Here is a 17,459-nt window from a genome sequence, read left to right as displayed (position 1 = left end):
TCTATCCGAGTGTTCATGGTATTCCAATATATTATTTATCGATATTATTGTATTTGCCGCTTTTTCGTGTTTTCAAATAACAAAAATATGATGAAAGTTATTACTAGCCAATTGTTGTTGCAAGATTTTGGAAAAATTGGTGTATTTATAAAGTTGCGAGAGTCTTTTGAAAATAACCAAAATTGAGAAATCGCGGTAGTCTTTTAAGTTTGTTGAAAACTTCATTATGTTGCTGAAAAGTGGCAACGTCATAAGGTTGCCCAAAGGTTGCCAAAAGGTGGAAAATAAGAAACTTCATTAATTTTATGGAAATTTCCAAAAATGCGACGACAGGGAATTAATTTGCTTATTTTGCAAACTAAAGATACTTCATGAAGTTGCATATGTTTCTCTAGAACTACCAATTCTGGCTCGATTCTCGTTGTTTGAACAACATGATGTTATTTGTATCAGTATTTATTACTGTCACACTAACTTCTGAGCCAATACAATGAAAACTGGTGGAGTTATCTATCAAACCTTACTCTTCAAAAATCAAACAATCTTTTTTTTATCGGGAATTATCATTTTGCTAAATAAGTCAATAAATATGAGTCTGACCTCGTTGAAAATGGTTTAATTGAAATATTAATGTACATATAACCATGTCTATATTATTTTCATTTTGGTTTTATTGTTTTTAGAGCATCCAGTCTTTCCAAAGGGGTTCATCAGGATCTCAAGTGTTTTATTCCCGTGAAATTAATATCGGCTCTCGCACGAAAAATCTCCAAAAATCACTTAAATCTCTTTTCGCCATACAAAATGTAACAAATAGTCTGTTTCTAGTTGTTTAGGATTTGAATTAACCATATATTTTCACTGTAGAATATTTGAGTGGTTATTATTGGTCCAATATAGTCTTCTATCATTGTTTCCAACACAGGTTTTGTGGAATATGGTACTTGGCTTGGCCAATTGTATATTTCATAGTATTTTCATTATTTGATGCTCATTTTAGGATTTTGAAATTTTTTCGCCATAATTCTCGTGTAAAATTGTAGGCTTGTCGACCTATCTACGTCGAAAGATGGTCTTTCAAGGACTATCCCTTGAAATTTTCACAACTTGGGACCAAATCTGCAAATCACTTTTATCATCTACAAATTAAAATAGGATACACCTTTTGTTAATTTTTTTTTTTTCAATTTTTAGACTCATTAGAATGTAATCGAAGTTCTATTGGTAATAGTTTTTTGATTAGGAATACCGTAAAGATAAGAGTGATTCAATTTAATTTTTTTTAGTACTCCATTTGGCCCTGATTTCTGGATCTACCGCCTTAGCAAACTTTTAAATTACTTCCCGCCACATTTGCACTGCATCTTTTTTTTTGTCGCTTCGGCAAATTGGATGAACGCTATTGGAATTGTCTGTCGCTTAATATTTCCCAAACTGGAAATATGTGTCGCAAATTTGTCCAAACTAAAAAAAAAAGCAATTTGTGGTTCACCACATGAACAATGAAAAATTGCAGAGGGAAGTATATAAGTTGCACCCATTCTTCATTTGTTATAAACCATATTATCAACTACAAATCACAATCAATAATTATTCATCATGTCACCAGCTAGTACTAAAGAAGAAAGCTCTACTATCTCGACTGCCAGAGGGTATGATTTTGGAGAAAGAGGAACCCAGAACATTGCTAAAGGAATGGATCATGCTTACCAAAAACCTACATTCACTGATAAATATCAAGAACGTAAATGGGCTTTGGAACACATGGCAGGAGCATTCAGAGTGTTTGCAAGAAAAGGATATACCGAAGGAACTGCAGGTCATATTTCTATACGTGATCCAGTGGACCCAAATACTTTTTGGATAAATCCATTAGGTAAACATTTCGGTTTAATTAAGGCAAGTGACTTAGTTCATGTTGATCATGCTGGCAACATTTTACCAGATGGTGCACAAACTGCTATTAATGCTGCTGGTTTTGTTATTCATAGTGCCTTACATGCAGCCAGACCAGATGTTCACGCTGCTTGCCATACCCATTCTACTTATGGTAAAGCTTGGTCTGCGATTGGTAAACCATTGGATATGATTAACCAAGACGTATGTACATTCTATAAGAGTCATTCTGTATACCAAGATTTTGGTGGAGTTGCTTTGGAAGCTGAGGAAGGGTTTAGAATTGCCGAAGCAATTGGAAATGGAAAAGGTGCCATATTGCAAAATCATGGTTTGTTGACTGTGGGAAGCACAGTTGACGAAGCTACTTATTTGTTCACTTTGATGGAAAAGTCTTGTCAGGTACAATTAGCAGCACAGGCCGCTTTGTTGCCGGGTGAAAAGTTGAAACTTATTGGAGACGAAGAAGCTGCATATTGTGAATATAAAGCCGCTGATCCAGAGACGTTATATACCGAGTTTCAACCAGATTATGAAATGGAAATTTATTTGAACGGGGACTTTTTAGACTTGTAAAACCTTAAGAAGATCTATAAAATAAATATGCTCAATACATATTCATTTGTTTCGAGTCAACCCATAGTAACGTGGCCAAGATGGTTAAGGTGTTTCACTATTGATATTTCAAATTGAACCAGGTTGACAAAACCTATTCAGGATTTCATATTGCTGGAAATCTAGAATTTTACTATTAGTGGAAATATACTATTCTTAGACTTTATTAAATTTATAAAAGCTCGACGAAACCTAGATATATTATCAGATAAATGAAATTACCATTTCTCGACAATATACCAAGTTAACCCATTAAAATGATTCTAAAAAAACTTAACCAAGTGATATATATTTAAATAAGCACAATAGACAACAATTAATGGTAACTTTTCTCTAATGCTTTGTATTATATACAGACCTGAAAATATACAGACAAAATTCCACGTCTAACGTACACTAGATATATATGACTTACTCACTATCGTCTTCTTCTGGAGGAACATATGGCGGTGGTTTGAAAAACTCTTGGTCTTGCTCCACCATTTGCTTGAACTTCTCCTTGTCGTCAACAAATTGGTACAAGTATTCCAACTCCAAGTCATGAACTTGTCTTCCAAGCATAACCAATGAATGCAACGGTTCGCCGGAGTCATACTCACTGAGCTCTTGTAAAGTACCCGCCTTGAATGTTTGTGTTGGTGATCCCAATCTTGAAATAGCCACACACGGGGTGTTTGGTGTGTATGCTTGTTCTTGTCTGGCCTCTTCAATCTCCAACAATTGTTGACAGGCGGTGGCAATGTCCATGTATCTTGGTGGTTCGTAGATCAATCTTCCACGAGCCATGTTTTCAATACTCTGCTCCTTGACCTTGATGTCCAACAACAACAATGTGTGCAATCCGATTTTCCTGTTCTCCATGATCTTCGGGTAGAACGAGTCTGGCTTCCAGGAGTCGGTGAAGAACACCAACGACACGGTTTGTCCGAAATTGTACAATTGCAATCCACAGGCACCAACTGCATTCATGACAGAGGCATTGTGGATGGTCTCGACCTGGATGCCAAGCTCACGGGCTCTGATCACCAAGTCGGTATGGGTGGTGGCACCGAACGGATCACCAACAACCAAAAATGCAATGTCCTCGGTGTCGGCATCCTTTAAGATATCATCAGACCCGGTTTCAACTAACTCTCTGTCGGCAAGAATAACTTCTCTTCCGTAAAATGACTCAAGGGATTCCTTGTTGGCAGCCATCAAAATGGATGTGTAGGCTTCAAGGTAGACTCTTTTACATTTCTTCACGGTTTCCAATCCTCTGACAGTGATGTCGCTTTCGTACGACAATCCCAATCCAATAAGATATAACATGGTGGTGGTGGTGGTAGTAGTGGTGGCGGTGGAGGTGGTTGTATGATAAGGAAAATGAGCGATGGATGAAATTTTTCAGCTCTGGATATTTTTTTTTGTCCCTCGACTTCATCTCATCAGCAACACCACATCATGAAGACGAAACATGATACCCAACGAAGAACCCAACAGACCAAAGAAAGACTAAAGAAGAAGGAACTAGAATACCAGCGGGACCTTCAACGATACAATGAAATACTAGCAAAAGGGGTTGAAAATGATATACCTCCCAAGAGAGCGAAATGCAAGAGAAGATCACGCCGGCGTGTGGTAAAGAAGATCCAGCCTCCTCCGAATCACCCCAAACGTCCCCAGTATAGCTCTTTGGGCAGTTCGGAAAAGACCCCTAAACAGTCGTATTCTCCATCGACAGACCTCCCGCCACATTTGCAAGAAACTACAACAAAATCATTTGAAAACAAAGTACAATTAAAACATACTTACCCTGAACTATTAAAAATTATAAACCAAAACTTGTCCCTGAATACCATTGATATACCGTTGATCCATAACTTGGCACCCAAAAACTTAGAATACGAACTGAAGAGATTTTCCATCCCAGCTGATTTTTATAACAGCACCGTTGAATTACCAAATTATTCCGATGCCAACGAAATTGACTTTTTCTTTGCTGAAACATTGAAGAGCGACTTGTCGTTAGTTTAGAGATCACACAAGCGATCGATGATCTTCATCAACGCTGAGTTTTCCAGGTTGGGGTACTTCTCCAACATCGTCTTAATCTTGGATTCGAAATTCTTGATCAAGTCCAACGTGTACTGTAATGACCTCGAGTTGGTCTTCATGAATTTCAAACATTGGTCAATCAAGACTGTTTGTTTGGTGCGCTCACTGCTTGTATGATGATTGTATAGGATTTCGTGAACTGGAGAATTCTTTGTAGTTCTTAAACAATGCAAGATAGGTAACGACAACTTGCCTTCAATTAAATCTTCACATGTAACACCCTTCATGGCGGAGTACTTGAGTTTTAACATTTAAACATTATCAAAGTGAATTTGCATCTTACATACCGGGATAAATCACTCAAACCATGAATTATTTCCATGCTTTTTTAAAAAAAGTTGAAGAAAATATATGAAACTTCAAGAAATGATATAATATTAGAATAGAAACAGTTATTGGTAATGAATTTCTATGCTTGTCCATAGCAACCACATAAAATGTGCTGTATTACCTTTGTACCTCTCAAAACCAGTTGTTATTGTCTCGGATAAACTTAATGGTCTATTGCCATCAACCATATCATACTTTGCTGTCAGAATCATCACCACCATAGTCACTGTCATCATCGAGGTAATAGCGAATAATAACCTCTTGACTTTCATTAAAATGATAATAAAATTTCTCATATACTGGCTTTGGCAATACTAACCCCCAGGCCCAGACATATGGCACCGATACAACTGCCATGATCGGTGTCATCACAAACAATGGTAAACTTCTGAAGAAACTCATTTTGACTTTGATATTAGCCCTTAGCAAACAGAAAAGCAAAAAGTAAAAAAGAGATAGATCTAACAAAAAGTGAAAATTTGTCTGAAGCTGGCATTCTTTCTTTTGTGATGGAGGAGAATACACGTCGCTTCTATTTACATCTCTCCTTACCCAAAAAAGAAAAAATCAGGGTGTCGTGCCAGAAAATGTTTTCTGTTGTTTTGGAACTTATACACGACATAGCGGAATTCCCTGTTCTGTTTGATTTTATTTCGGTTATACTATATTTGAATAAGTTTATAAAGGATTGAATTTCCCCCAATCATGGGAAATTTCAGTTTATGGAGAATTAGGCAAATTAGAATATAAATTAGTGTTTTATTGTGAATTGAGGTTTTATCCTCTATCCTTATATATTCGCTTGTTCTAAGTGAATGTCTCCAGACTATTACTCATCACAAGTGTAATCTTGTGAATGCTGCTTAACATTGTCATTTGTGATATGTTATCTATGGGCATTTACGGTGAATTAATCTAATCATAGGTTAGGTTTCTGCTCAAACAGTAGTTTCAAGAATTGTATGTTTTAAGCGCTATTCAAGACGAATGATTGGTAGTGCACTTTGTTCACTTTCAAGAGGAAAATGTTTTTCAGTGACACAGGGGTAAAAAGGTAACAAAATAATATTTCTATGAACTTTTCAGGGGTATTATGCCAAGAATACTGCAATAGCTGTCAAAAATTAATCATATAATGTACACTATATATATATTGCTTACTCACTATCCAAATCTTTTTCGTCTTCTCGAGGAACATCGGGTTGTGGTTTGATATACCTTCTGATCTTGCCCCCACCATTTGTTTCAATTTCTTGTGTGATCTACAAATTAGTACAAAATGTTTTAACCCCAAAGATTGAATTTATGAGAACAACAATAGAAACATTGATTTTTATCTTATGAAAGAGATGTTATTTTATTTAATGTTCCTGTTATAATTTGGTAATCAGAAATACTACCTATTAATCTCAGACAAAATTCAATATCATTGAAATAGAGACAATAAACTTCAACTAATATATTCAACCATCTAAAGCGTAACCTAACTCAACACCTTCAAATTCTTTAACTAAAGAGGAGAGTTTTTCTTTCATCATGGTTAGGTTTTCATTACCTTCGGTATCCAATCTTGGCAACCATTCAGCGACACCATGTTGCAATATACCCTTGGCTCTTGATTTACCTTGCTCAGCATTACCATATGATCCATGTAACGTTAATCTCTTTTGCTTGCAAGAGTATTTAGCACGATGCAAAATATTATTATTGTAAAAAACAATATCACCAGGATGTAAATCAACTACTGTTTGACCGGTAATGTATTCTTTACGCTTAGTTGCATCAACAGTCTTTTCTCTTTCTTCTTGAGTACGTAAACGATTATGGGAGCCTGGAATAGCAATCAAACAACTATCTTCCGTTAAAGCCAAGTTAAATTGAGCACCAGCATAAGGAAATTTCAAAAGATCATTGGCTTCTTCTTCAGGAGTAGCTTCTGGTTTTATAGTATCTCTATGCCAATCCAATTCAAAATCAGTCAATGGGTTAATCAACATGTTTAATAATTCCATTGATAATTGGGATTTGTCAACTTGTAAGATATCACAAACAATTGCTAATAATTTCTCATCGCCATAAAAGTCGTGAAATGGAGTAGATAATTCACCTAAATCAGGATGCAATAATCCAGAAATGCCCCAAATGTTTGGACTGAAATTCTTTGGCCAAGGTGGAAATTGTTTATCAGTAGTTCTAACGGCAGACCAGTGACCAGCTCGAGCATATTCTACCAACTTTTCAGAAGCTTCAAGATATTTTTCAATCTCTTCTGGGGAAAGAAGATTTCTGATAACAACGAACCCATTTTCTTCAATGTCGTCGTGGTACTTGTGACTAATAGGAGTAGGCATAATGAATGGTAAAGTTGTTGTACAGGAAACAATTCTCCAACAAGTTTTGGGTGATTTCTTGTTTATTTATATTTCATAAACCATACTTGTGGGGGATCTGGTGGGTGAAATGAAAAAATAATTAACTGATAACAAGCGAACAAAAATGTATGTGAGAATGTAACAGCTTTGAACCCAATGCAACCTTAATTGATTACGAACTCCGTTCTATCTCGGCAAGGAGATTCATACTATGTAGAAGGCTAGATATTATTGTGGGGTCTACTGCAAAAGCTCCCTTGATTACAAGCGACTTGTAAGCATGTTACATTTGCAACTATTTTCTTAAAAAATCTTCTTTATCTGTTTATCGCTGTTCTATATATATATTACATAATACGGAGATAACAGAGTAAAAACGGAACGGATGCTAAACGTAAGGTACGTTTCGTCCACTTGCAATGCCAAACTCAACACGCTCAAACTTCACAGCATTGGATGGCGAGAGTATATTCATACAACGGGCAACTAGTCCCCTGTCATAGTAAAGTGAATCCTTCTAGGGAACAAGATTATCTGAAACAAATATGCATGAAATTGCATATCCACAACCCTTGTCGATATTATTTTTCAACGCAATTTAATGACTGATTTGTTCTTTTATTTACATTCTATTTTGTTTTGAATACTCCGCTTTATTACGAAACCCCTTGAAATTTACTACAAGTATTTATTGCCACTTTCTGTTGAAATATTCATTGGTAAATTTCACAATTTTTTCTTTTCCTCTTTTCTTTCTATCGACTATTTCCTAACCCAATGAAGGCGTCAATTAGAAAGTTAAATGACAATACTGTCACTGTTAGTATTCCGTATAAGATTATGCGTTGCTTTAATCTTGGAGCAAGGATGTCATTAATCAATTTCAATAATAACGTGGTGCTTTATTCACCAATACCATATGACGAAGATGTGTTTAATCAAGCATTGATGTTACTATTCAACAAGGACACCGTTCCTGAATACGAACTCAAATATTTAATTGCCTCCAATGATGAACACAATTTATATTCTCATGAATATAAAGAAAAATTTGGATGTAAAGTTATTGCTGGAGAGAATTGCAAATTAAAGAATAATTGCAAAATCGATTATCCATTAACTGCTAGAATTGAAGACCAAATAATTAAAGGTTCGATGTGGCAAGATGAATTGAATATTCCTGATCCATTTATGAAAAATTTGGAATTGATATACATGGGTAAACACATGGTTCATGATGTATTGTTGCTTGATAATACTTCCAAGACAATGTTTGTTGGTGATTTGTTTATGAATTTAGGAGTTCCTGGAACAACTACTGGAAAAGTCACTTTAGAACAATATTCACCTGAAACTGGTTTCCCAAAAGGATATAATCCACATGGATGGGGTTCTTTCATTACTAGATATTGTCAACCAGATTCTTGTGTTTGTCGCTATCTTGCCAATTACATGGCTGGCACTAAAACTGAACAAGGTAAGAATGTAATCAAAAGTATTGACAACAATTGGGACTTCCAAACCCTCGTCATGAATCACGGTAATGTTGTTGAAAAGGATGCACAAGCAAGCTGGAAGAAATTATTTACTGGTTATGTTTGAAATAGTTGTATGTTTTTCGTGTATAGTCAACTGAAATTTCACGGCCAAGAAAACGAAGAAAAAAAAAATTGATCAGGCCAAAGTATATCGGAGATAGGGCATATCTCCGCGAACATCGTGTTAAAATCATCTTGATCATCACCGTCATCATCATGACTATTTTTTTTTTTCAGAATTTGGATTCAAGATGACTTTTAGTTCTTCTTTTTATTCAATAACTACAGAACAACAATAAATCAAAATGGGTTATCCAGTTCCTTTGAGAGTTGTTACCAAGAAAATCTCACCAAATGTTTTGACAGTATCATGTCCATTTTCAATTTTTGATAAATTGAATGTTGGTGCAAGAATGGTGATTTTCCATTTCCAAGGTGATATTATCATTTGGTCTCCAATTCCTTACAACAAAGAAGTCTTTGAAAGTTCTATTGCTAAATTGACTAGTGAACCATATACAGTCAAGTATATATTCGTCATCAATATCGAGCATAACTTATCTGCTGAATCATACAGAGAAGCTTATCCAGATGTGAAATTGATTGGACCAGAGAATACCCTGAGATGTGCAATTGATTTCCCATTAACTAATGAAAATGCTATGAAAATTATCAAAAGCTCTGGTTGGGATTCATTAGGAATCACTGATGCATCTATTGTTGATAACTTTGAGTTGATTTACAATTCGTACCACAAAAATAGAGAATTGGTGGTATATGAAAAATCCACTAAATCTATCCTTTTGGCTGATTTTATCTTTAATTTGGGTGTTCCGGGTACAACTAGTGGTGAACATGTTTTGGAACAATATTCCCCAGAATTGGGATTCCCAAAAGGTTTTAATCCTCATGGAGGTTGGTCATTCTTTTCCAGATATTTACAACCTGAAAGTAAAGTAGGAAGATATCTTATGAATAGATTACAAAAGACTAAAAATCATCCAGAAAAGACAAAAGAAATCATTGCATTGATAAATCAATGGGATTATGAAAACATAATAATGGTTCATGGTGATGTTATTACCAAAGATGCTAAGAAAACTCTCTCCAATATATATGTATAAATATTCATTAAATAGCTACAGTAAATATAGTATATCTCTAGTTGACTTGTCCAATAGTCATTGTAGTTCCTTGATCGACCTCTTTTGGCATTTATTGATTCCAGTGGTCTGGCTTGAACTGGAACGCTATTGGTCAACAAGAGGCAGATCATAAAGATAACAATACCAAAAGAACGATCCGTAAATATTGACTCTATTCAAGATCGACAATAGTACAAATGGGGTAAATGATCGGCAAATCAACGGAAAGATCAAACATGCCAATGAAAATGTAAACAAAATAGAATCTATTGCAATAAAAAAAAGACAAAATAATGAAAGTATAAACAATCTAAAACTTTAGTAAGGGGAACACCAACTTCAAAAAAAAAATCCATTATTTAGTTTAGAGAAGAATTTCCCCTATTCTTTTGCCCCTGTATCAGATCCAAGTCGTTTATTCACATGTGGTTCAAAGTCGAAGTATTACATATTGCCAAACCTTCACTCGTCTAAAAAAAAAGAACGCGACGAAGAAAACGCCATTTTCAGGCACCAAACTTTTGAAACAAACGCTTGCATCAACGCCTTGAAAAATACAACAAGTGGTGTGTCATGACTCTCAGTTGACTGGAACCTTATGTGAGGAGACAGAGAGGGGAGGTATGATATTGCATTCAATTTATAAAACATTATTAACGAGATTTAACGACGAAATTAAAATCAAAAAAAAAAAATCCCTCCATGAAATTAAGTTACCAACAATAGAAAATAAGGCACAAAATATCAGTATAAAAAAAAGCATTCACACCATGTCTTGAGCCCGCGTCTGGTTAACTCTCTGTTGTGAAACTTTAAAAAGAAAATAACAAATGCAACAAGTTCATGTGAATAATGAATACGGGATGAACAAATTCCTGAAGGTAATGCGATCTACACTCTTGGTATAACGAAACTCAACATTTGAGAATGATAATTTGAAGAACACTTTCTGTTTATTCATTTCTGGAGGGGTAGATATATATTTTTGTCTATCTTTAAAGTTGGTACCTGAGTAAAACTACCAAGGCTCATCCATGATGTCATTTTCTGACACGAAAAGTTTTTCTTTGAGATTTTAGTTGCTTTTTTACCTTTCATATTTACTATGGGCATTGTTCTGCTTGATTACCACAAACATGGTTCCTTAAACAATACTTTTGTCCCAGTTTATTAAACTATTACTACAGTATAGTTATGAAAGTTCATGAAAAAAAAAGGGGAACACGAAATATAGATTTAAAACACTGATTATAATTATGGGTTAGTTAGTTATTTGTTCCTTAGAATCCTTCTCTTTCTTTTTCTCTATGATGCACTCAAGATGCAATCCCATCATTCATATTATTTCACAGAACGAAAGGGGAGACTAGTGAAAAATAAACAGGGGTAAAAAAAAATTTTTCCTTGTCGAAATTTGTCCCCTGAGAAGTACCTAGTTTCGTCAGTACCTGGCTACGACACACAAATTTCATATGCCCTCCGTTTAACTGACAGTTCAACTAAGCTTATGCTTTTTTTTTTTCTTATAAATATACTATTATTAATCCCAGTGATCCCGTTGATTAGAATGTATCCATGTAAATTATGACGAGGGAGAATGTTCAAAAGAATACCACCCAAATAATTAGGATCATCGACAATACCGTTTTAGTACCTTGCATTGTTTGAAGAACCCTCTTTGTGTAATTGTTTTCCATTTGAGATTGAAACAATATGACAAAAATGTTTGAAACTTGCCATAGTAAATTCCCAAATGTACATCCAGGCATGTTATGCTTTTCTTTTTTTTTTTTGTATTCAAAATTGGTATCCAACATTGGTATTGTGTCAAGGGGTAAAACAATAGAAAGTACAACAACAACCACAACAACAACAAAAGGTACACACTTGCTAGAGATGAAAAATTATATAAATTAGAACTAATTCCCTTCTTGTAATTTAAAAAAAAAATCTTGTTCCTGAATCTCTATCTTTGCGGTAAGCATTCTTTTACTTATAAATTACTATTATCGTTATTCTCCCCCACCCCACAACATACTTATAATTCTTTGTTTCCAAAATTCATTCTCAAGATCCATTACAAATGTCTTCCTTACCAGTACAATTACTTTTAGATGATGCCATCAGCACAACAGCTACTGTCACACCTTCCTTAACTGATTTACACATTGCCACAGATGCACGCAAGAATGATAACAGTGTTACCCTCGCGGGCGATTCCATCTTAACTATTAGCACATCATTGACTTCTGGCATAGTAGCTGCTAGTGAATCATCACAATTGAATAATGCCACTGGTACATTTTCTGCACTTTCTGACGTAGGGACATTAACTCTTGCTTCATCCTCGTCTGGTTCCTCAGTTGCCACAGCTTCAGAAAGTGCCAATGCAGCAGATAATAATGTTGATATGAGAAAAGCCAAATTCGGTATAATATTGTCTGGATTGACTATTTTATCCTTTGTATGCACAATATAGTCACTAAAAAAGTTTCATAAAAGATTCATTTTTGAGATACCTGTTTATTATTATTGATATTTATGTTTTGGGGATTTACTTTTTTTATTAATATTATTTTTTCTAATTACGACGCATGTTTCATTTAATTCAATTCAATTACAGAGGAATTACAGAGGTTGGGATATAAGAAAGATATACTATTACCACGAGGTGTGTTTAATGGGCTTTATGTTTTTTGTTTTGTTTTTGCGGTCTTGATCTTGTATTGTTCTCTTTGTATCACACATACATAGTACATTAATATAGAGTATTTTCTTAATTAATTCTTTTAGTTTATAAGCATCTGCGATCTTTAGATTATATTGTTATTGAAGAATTATTATAGATGTTTCAAGTTGGAATGTTTCAAATAAAAACTATCGCGAAAAAACTGCAGGGTTTGGCATTTGTATGAGACTTTTGGCGCGATGTTGCATATATAGGGAACGATATTTTCTTCTCTTTACAAATCAATGGATATGTTTTCTTAAAAGAACGATACCAATCCATGGTTTGAAGATATGGCATAAGTAGTAAAAAATGAGTTAGAACCAATAATTGTCAATCACATAGACGCGTTAGGTTTGTTGTTTTGTAGAGTTTTGTGTGCTCGATGATCCTCAGCTACTTTTTTTAGTACTTTTTGTTGATTTACGTTTCAAGTTTGATGCGTAGAGCAAATCATCAATTATTCAAGGCAGCGATGAAGAGATAGCAGAGTTGTAGTATGAAGCAAAAACAATGGGAAAGTTATGGTCTGATGTTTAGTTACTTGTACCGATGAGATTTCTTATTGTAAAAATTGTTCAAGAACATGCCTCAGGAATTTGATATAGAATTGGCAAATTAATACGAGAAAATTATTTAATTAATATGCATACACAAATTGAAATGATTCTACTATGATACTCTACATATGAATTGTGAACAACAAATGACTGTAATCAAGTTTCAATTATACATGGTGTTTGAGCATGTGCCGTGGTGAAACATAAATCGGTTAATTACCTGCTTTGATGATACTTATACGGTTACCGTACTTACTATAAATGAGTAATCTCATCCCATTATGATTCTAGTTTTGGAAGTATGATTAGCAAATTCTTCTATCAAACTCAAAGTTGAGAAACATGTTGTCATTAAGAAAGCAGTAAGTTATCCAATTTCCGCAGTTCGGTATGACTGGAAAATGGCCAAAAAGGTTTTGGTAGACGGGAATGACAACTGCAATACAAAAATAACAACCTACAAAGTCAGCTCAAACCGAAGAATGCCTTACAACCCAATATATAATGTTAAACCCCCATAGAGTGTTTATACAGTTTGCTGTGATTAGTTTCTCATACAAAATGAGCGGATTCAGATAAAGAAGAGTGAAAGCAAAAAAAAAATTGTGGGCCAAAAAAACCATTCCTGTGCGAAGCAAAAAAAAAAAAAAAATGATGTGAATCCCACACCACACTCCCCCACTACTAATTCATATCAAATATTAAATACCACCATTCTTCCTAAACCATGGCCCCAAGAAATAGTCATAAGGATTCTGCTTCAGAATCAGAATCTAATACGAATTCACATACAAGACACACAACTGCTTCGTCGTCGACTAGCAAAACATCACAAAAAGCAAGAAATCAATTAGCCCTTCAACAACAACAACAATACCTAGCTAAACATATTAATTCTAATGGTCCTCAAGATAGACCAAAACCTACTCCATTGGATTTTGCTACATATAAAGATGAGGCTTTATTGAAATATTCAGAACGATATGGATTTCACAACTTTTCCCGAATCGACTCCTTAAACTCCGATATATTAAATAGTGAGATTGGGAAGAAGACATTCAGTAAAAGAAGTAAGAAAAGACAAAGAGATAATGGAAGAATAACCAAGACAGAAGTTGCCAGTCATATCAAGAACCATTTTGCTGGATTACCTGCTAAAGAAAATGATATAATCACTGGATTCTTGTATAAAGTAAAACATCAAGATAAAGAGTTCAAGTTAACATTTCAATAGAAGGCATATATAGTTTTCTTCATTTCCGTGTATTATTGTATATTAGCATTTGAATAAACAAAACGTTTCCCAGTAGTTATTTGAATGCCATATTTTGACTGATACTGACGATGTGTAGCAAAGTTAAGAGCTCGCTTGGGAGATTTTTCAGTATCACGCGCCCCGTCGATAATTGTTGGCCCCTCCAAAGGCAAAAAAAAAGGTAAAAAGAAATAATATTTCGGATTTCTGGTAACTTTTTCTTTTTTTCCCTTTTTCCTTTCTTGTTGAAGTTTTTTTTGTTTTGTTTTTAGTTTTAGTTCTGATAAGCTAAGAAAGCTTTATTCATTCTGTATTTTAAGTATATTTTGGACCCTTAGTGTATGATAATGGATTCTTCAACTATAGCATTTGTCGGCACAGCCCTAGTTGTCTTCGTGTTTTTAAAATGGATGATTTCCCCAATACCACAACCACATGAATTTACAAATAATTCTGCGACCTTTGATCAAGATCAGTCAGCCAGGGGCTCTGCAACAGGAAGCAACACACGTTCTGCTAGAGAAGGGTCAACTCCATCATCTTCGTCTTCATCATCATCGTCAACAACAACAACAACAACAGCAACACATCAACGTAGAGGAAGAAGACCAGTTACCGATTCCATGATTGAGGTTGTCCAATCTATAGCCCCAATGTTGACTGTTGAACAAATAAGATATGATTTAGAAAATACTGGAAATGTCGAAGCTACTGTAAATAGATTCATGGAATTAGGTGACTTGCCATTCCCACCTGGTTATGTTGCACCACCTCCACCACCACCTCCTCAAACAACAGAACATGAACTTAGAAAGGAAATTTTGCTTGGAAAGAGATCGATAAATTTATTGGAAAAATATCACATTGATATCGATAATCCAAATACCAGTAATGATAATTCATTACAACAAAAAAGAGAAGAAATGATTCTTAATGCAAGAAGAAGATTGGCTGCACAATTAAGAAATGATTTATAGATTTAGGTTTGATGTATGGCTATATGATTTTGTTTCTTGGTTCATTTCCTAGCTGATTTGATTGTATTGATTAATATTTGTATATGCGACTCAACTATATATCATACCTACTGTATCAACGTTGGAGTTATTCTTTTTTTTTACTTTTTGTTCCTTACCGAAAAACTGATCAATCGAAGGTGTGTGACCACTCGGTTTCTCTTTGACAGGAGATGTATCTTCTTTCGGTGTTGGGTTGTTTTCTGGAACTTCTTGACTTTCCTGTTTCATATCGGTAATGTTTTGCTGCACAGATGATGGTTGCGATACCTCTTGTTCCTTGTAAACTTCACCAAACACCCCGGGTTGAAACTTGATCACTGAGCAAAAACCATCAGTGGAACTAACTATTATTCTTGACCCATCAAGATCCCATTTCAAATCTGTCACTGAACTATAATGTAAATTCGACACTAGCCCTAGTGGCTTGAAATTATCTTGTGTAGAATAGATGACAATCCCGTCTTGGGTCGCCACGGCGAATACCAACTTATATGGCAACTTTAACATCGACACCCCATCATTAATCTTGTATTTAATAGGATTGAATGAAACAGCAATTGCAGGTTTAGTCAATCCGGTAATTTTGAAAATAGGGGAAGTAAATAAACTAGTTCGGGAGTAAATGTATAGCACATTATTGATCGATTCATTAGTTGCAGATTCTTCCAAACCAGCAGGTGTGACTAGTATAGATCCATCTGGGGAGAAACAAGGTCTTCTAAAAAACGACTGCAATGTCTCAGGGTAGTATAAATAAACATTACCAAACTTGAAGAATTTATGACGGAACTGAACCTCTAAAGTAGAGGAAGCAGGGTGTGTTATTTGATAAACATTCAAACATCTGTCAGCCGACTGACTGACAATGTATTCATCCAATGGATCCCAATACACACCTTGAATATAATGAGTGTGATTTGATAAATTTTGAACTAATGTCCCATTGATTTTATCATTCTGTGAGATTAATTGATAAACTCTTAAAACATTATCCATAGAACCAGTCGTTATATAATTTCCATTGGGTGACCACGCAAGATCCATAATTTCTGAAGTGCTTGATCTTATGGTACCCACAACTTTCCAACTTTCTTTTATATCCTCTTCATCTTCAGTTTCTAAATTGGTAATAATAGTATCGCTTTTCTTCCACAATAGAACTGTTCCGTCATCTCCAGCAGAGGCTAAGATATCACCATTGGGACTGAATCGAACAACATTAACAGCCTGACTATGTTTATGTAGAGTACTCAAAAAATCAATGGTATTGGAACTTCCCAAGGTCCAAATTCTGATATTATTGTCACCTCCAGCAGTAGCCAAACGTTGCGATTGAGATGATGTTGTTGTTGACAGATCGTTTGGTTGAAAATCAACAGAATAGATGGGCAGATTATCATTATGCCAATGAACAGTCAATGTTGTTGCCTCCATGGTTTTAAGCTATATGTGATTTGTAATGGGACAAGCAATGACTCTTTAACAAGGTTTTTTTTTGTCGTTGTTGTTTTGAATTTTTCAGAATGGAATAAATCGTAAGAAGCAAAAAAAAAAATTGCATACGCGTTGGTGTTGCTGGAAGACAACTAACAGGCCTAGTGATTAAGATTACTACAGGTTTCTGTCATAAATGGCTAATACAAAACAACTAGTCAAGTTGGAAGATGCCATGAGATGTTTATGTGAATTGAGCAACAGCTTCTAGTTGACATTTTACACAAGTATTGCAACAGCGTCTTAAACCCGAGCCCACTCCAGTTACTCGTGCCGTTTCGAAGAATGGCTGGTGCGAACAGGATAAGCAGGGGAACCAGCGACATCCGACGAATGAGGGCGAAATTGGAACTCCTACAATAACGACAACAAAAAAAAAAAAGGAACCATGCCAAATCTTAGTTCTTATC

At 35.0% G+C, this 17,459-nt stretch overlaps 10 protein-coding genes across 10 annotated transcripts; 7 read left to right on the top strand and 3 right to left on the bottom strand. All coding sequences in view use genetic code 12, as the record gives it.

The window, feature by feature from the left end:
* Window positions 1–1,599: 1,599 nt before the first annotated feature.
* On the top strand, window positions 1,600–2,472 carry CTRG_05543 (uncharacterized protein; the record flags this gene model as incomplete). The annotated part of the gene is made up of 1 exon (XM_002551199.1): window positions 1,600–2,472. One exon carries the CDS (start codon window positions 1,600–1,602, stop codon window positions 2,470–2,472), a length of 873 nt encoding a protein of 290 aa, XP_002551245.1.
* Window positions 2,473–2,922: 450 nt separating this feature from the next.
* CTRG_05542 (diphthine methyl ester synthase) lies at window positions 2,923–3,822 on the bottom strand (the record flags this gene model as incomplete). The annotated part of the gene is made up of 1 exon (XM_002551198.1): window positions 2,923–3,822. The coding sequence occupies one exon, from the start codon at window positions 3,820–3,822 to the stop codon at window positions 2,923–2,925; it is 900 nt and encodes a 299-aa protein (XP_002551244.1).
* A 132-nt stretch (window positions 3,823–3,954) lies between these two features.
* On the top strand, window positions 3,955–4,527 carry CTRG_05541 (uncharacterized protein; the record flags this gene model as incomplete). Its single annotated transcript, XM_002551197.1, has 1 exon — window positions 3,955–4,527. One exon carries the CDS (start codon window positions 3,955–3,957, stop codon window positions 4,525–4,527), a length of 573 nt encoding a protein of 190 aa, XP_002551243.1.
* Window positions 4,528–6,401: 1,874 nt separating this feature from the next.
* CTRG_05540 (uncharacterized protein) lies at window positions 6,402–7,289 on the bottom strand (the record flags this gene model as incomplete). The annotated part of the gene is made up of 1 exon (XM_002551196.1): window positions 6,402–7,289. The coding sequence occupies one exon, from the start codon at window positions 7,287–7,289 to the stop codon at window positions 6,402–6,404; it is 888 nt and encodes a 295-aa protein (XP_002551242.1).
* A 798-nt stretch (window positions 7,290–8,087) lies between these two features.
* Window positions 8,088–8,912, top strand: CTRG_05539 (uncharacterized protein; the record flags this gene model as incomplete). Its single annotated transcript, XM_002551195.1, has 1 exon — window positions 8,088–8,912. One exon carries the CDS (start codon window positions 8,088–8,090, stop codon window positions 8,910–8,912), a length of 825 nt encoding a protein of 274 aa, XP_002551241.1.
* Window positions 8,913–9,153: 241 nt separating this feature from the next.
* On the top strand, window positions 9,154–9,972 carry CTRG_05538 (uncharacterized protein; the record flags this gene model as incomplete). The annotated part of the gene is made up of 1 exon (XM_002551194.1): window positions 9,154–9,972. The coding sequence occupies one exon, from the start codon at window positions 9,154–9,156 to the stop codon at window positions 9,970–9,972; it is 819 nt and encodes a 272-aa protein (XP_002551240.1).
* Window positions 9,973–12,076: 2,104 nt separating this feature from the next.
* FAV2 (Fav2p) lies at window positions 12,077–12,472 on the top strand (the record flags this gene model as incomplete). Its single annotated transcript, XM_002551193.1, has 1 exon — window positions 12,077–12,472. One exon carries the CDS (start codon window positions 12,077–12,079, stop codon window positions 12,470–12,472), a length of 396 nt encoding a protein of 131 aa, XP_002551239.1.
* A 1,536-nt stretch (window positions 12,473–14,008) lies between these two features.
* Window positions 14,009–14,515, top strand: CTRG_05536 (uncharacterized protein; the record flags this gene model as incomplete). Its single annotated transcript, XM_002551192.1, has 1 exon — window positions 14,009–14,515. One exon carries the CDS (start codon window positions 14,009–14,011, stop codon window positions 14,513–14,515), a length of 507 nt encoding a protein of 168 aa, XP_002551238.1.
* Window positions 14,516–14,877: 362 nt separating this feature from the next.
* CTRG_05535 (uncharacterized protein) lies at window positions 14,878–15,513 on the top strand (the record flags this gene model as incomplete). The annotated part of the gene is made up of 1 exon (XM_002551191.1): window positions 14,878–15,513. The coding sequence occupies one exon, from the start codon at window positions 14,878–14,880 to the stop codon at window positions 15,511–15,513; it is 636 nt and encodes a 211-aa protein (XP_002551237.1).
* A 90-nt stretch (window positions 15,514–15,603) lies between these two features.
* Window positions 15,604–16,989, bottom strand: CAC2 (Cac2p; the record flags this gene model as incomplete). The annotated part of the gene is made up of 1 exon (XM_002551190.1): window positions 15,604–16,989. The coding sequence occupies one exon, from the start codon at window positions 16,987–16,989 to the stop codon at window positions 15,604–15,606; it is 1,386 nt and encodes a 461-aa protein (XP_002551236.1).
* Window positions 16,990–17,459: the final 470 nt, after the last annotated feature.

This window comes from Candida tropicalis, assembly GCF_000006335.3.
Source record: "Candida tropicalis MYA-3404 genomic scaffold supercont3.8, whole genome shotgun sequence".
Lineage (NCBI taxonomy): Eukaryota > Fungi > Ascomycota > Pichiomycetes > Serinales > Debaryomycetaceae > Candida > Candida tropicalis.
Note: the sequence above shows the minus strand (reverse complement) of the source record. Positions and strands in the feature narration are given on the sequence as shown.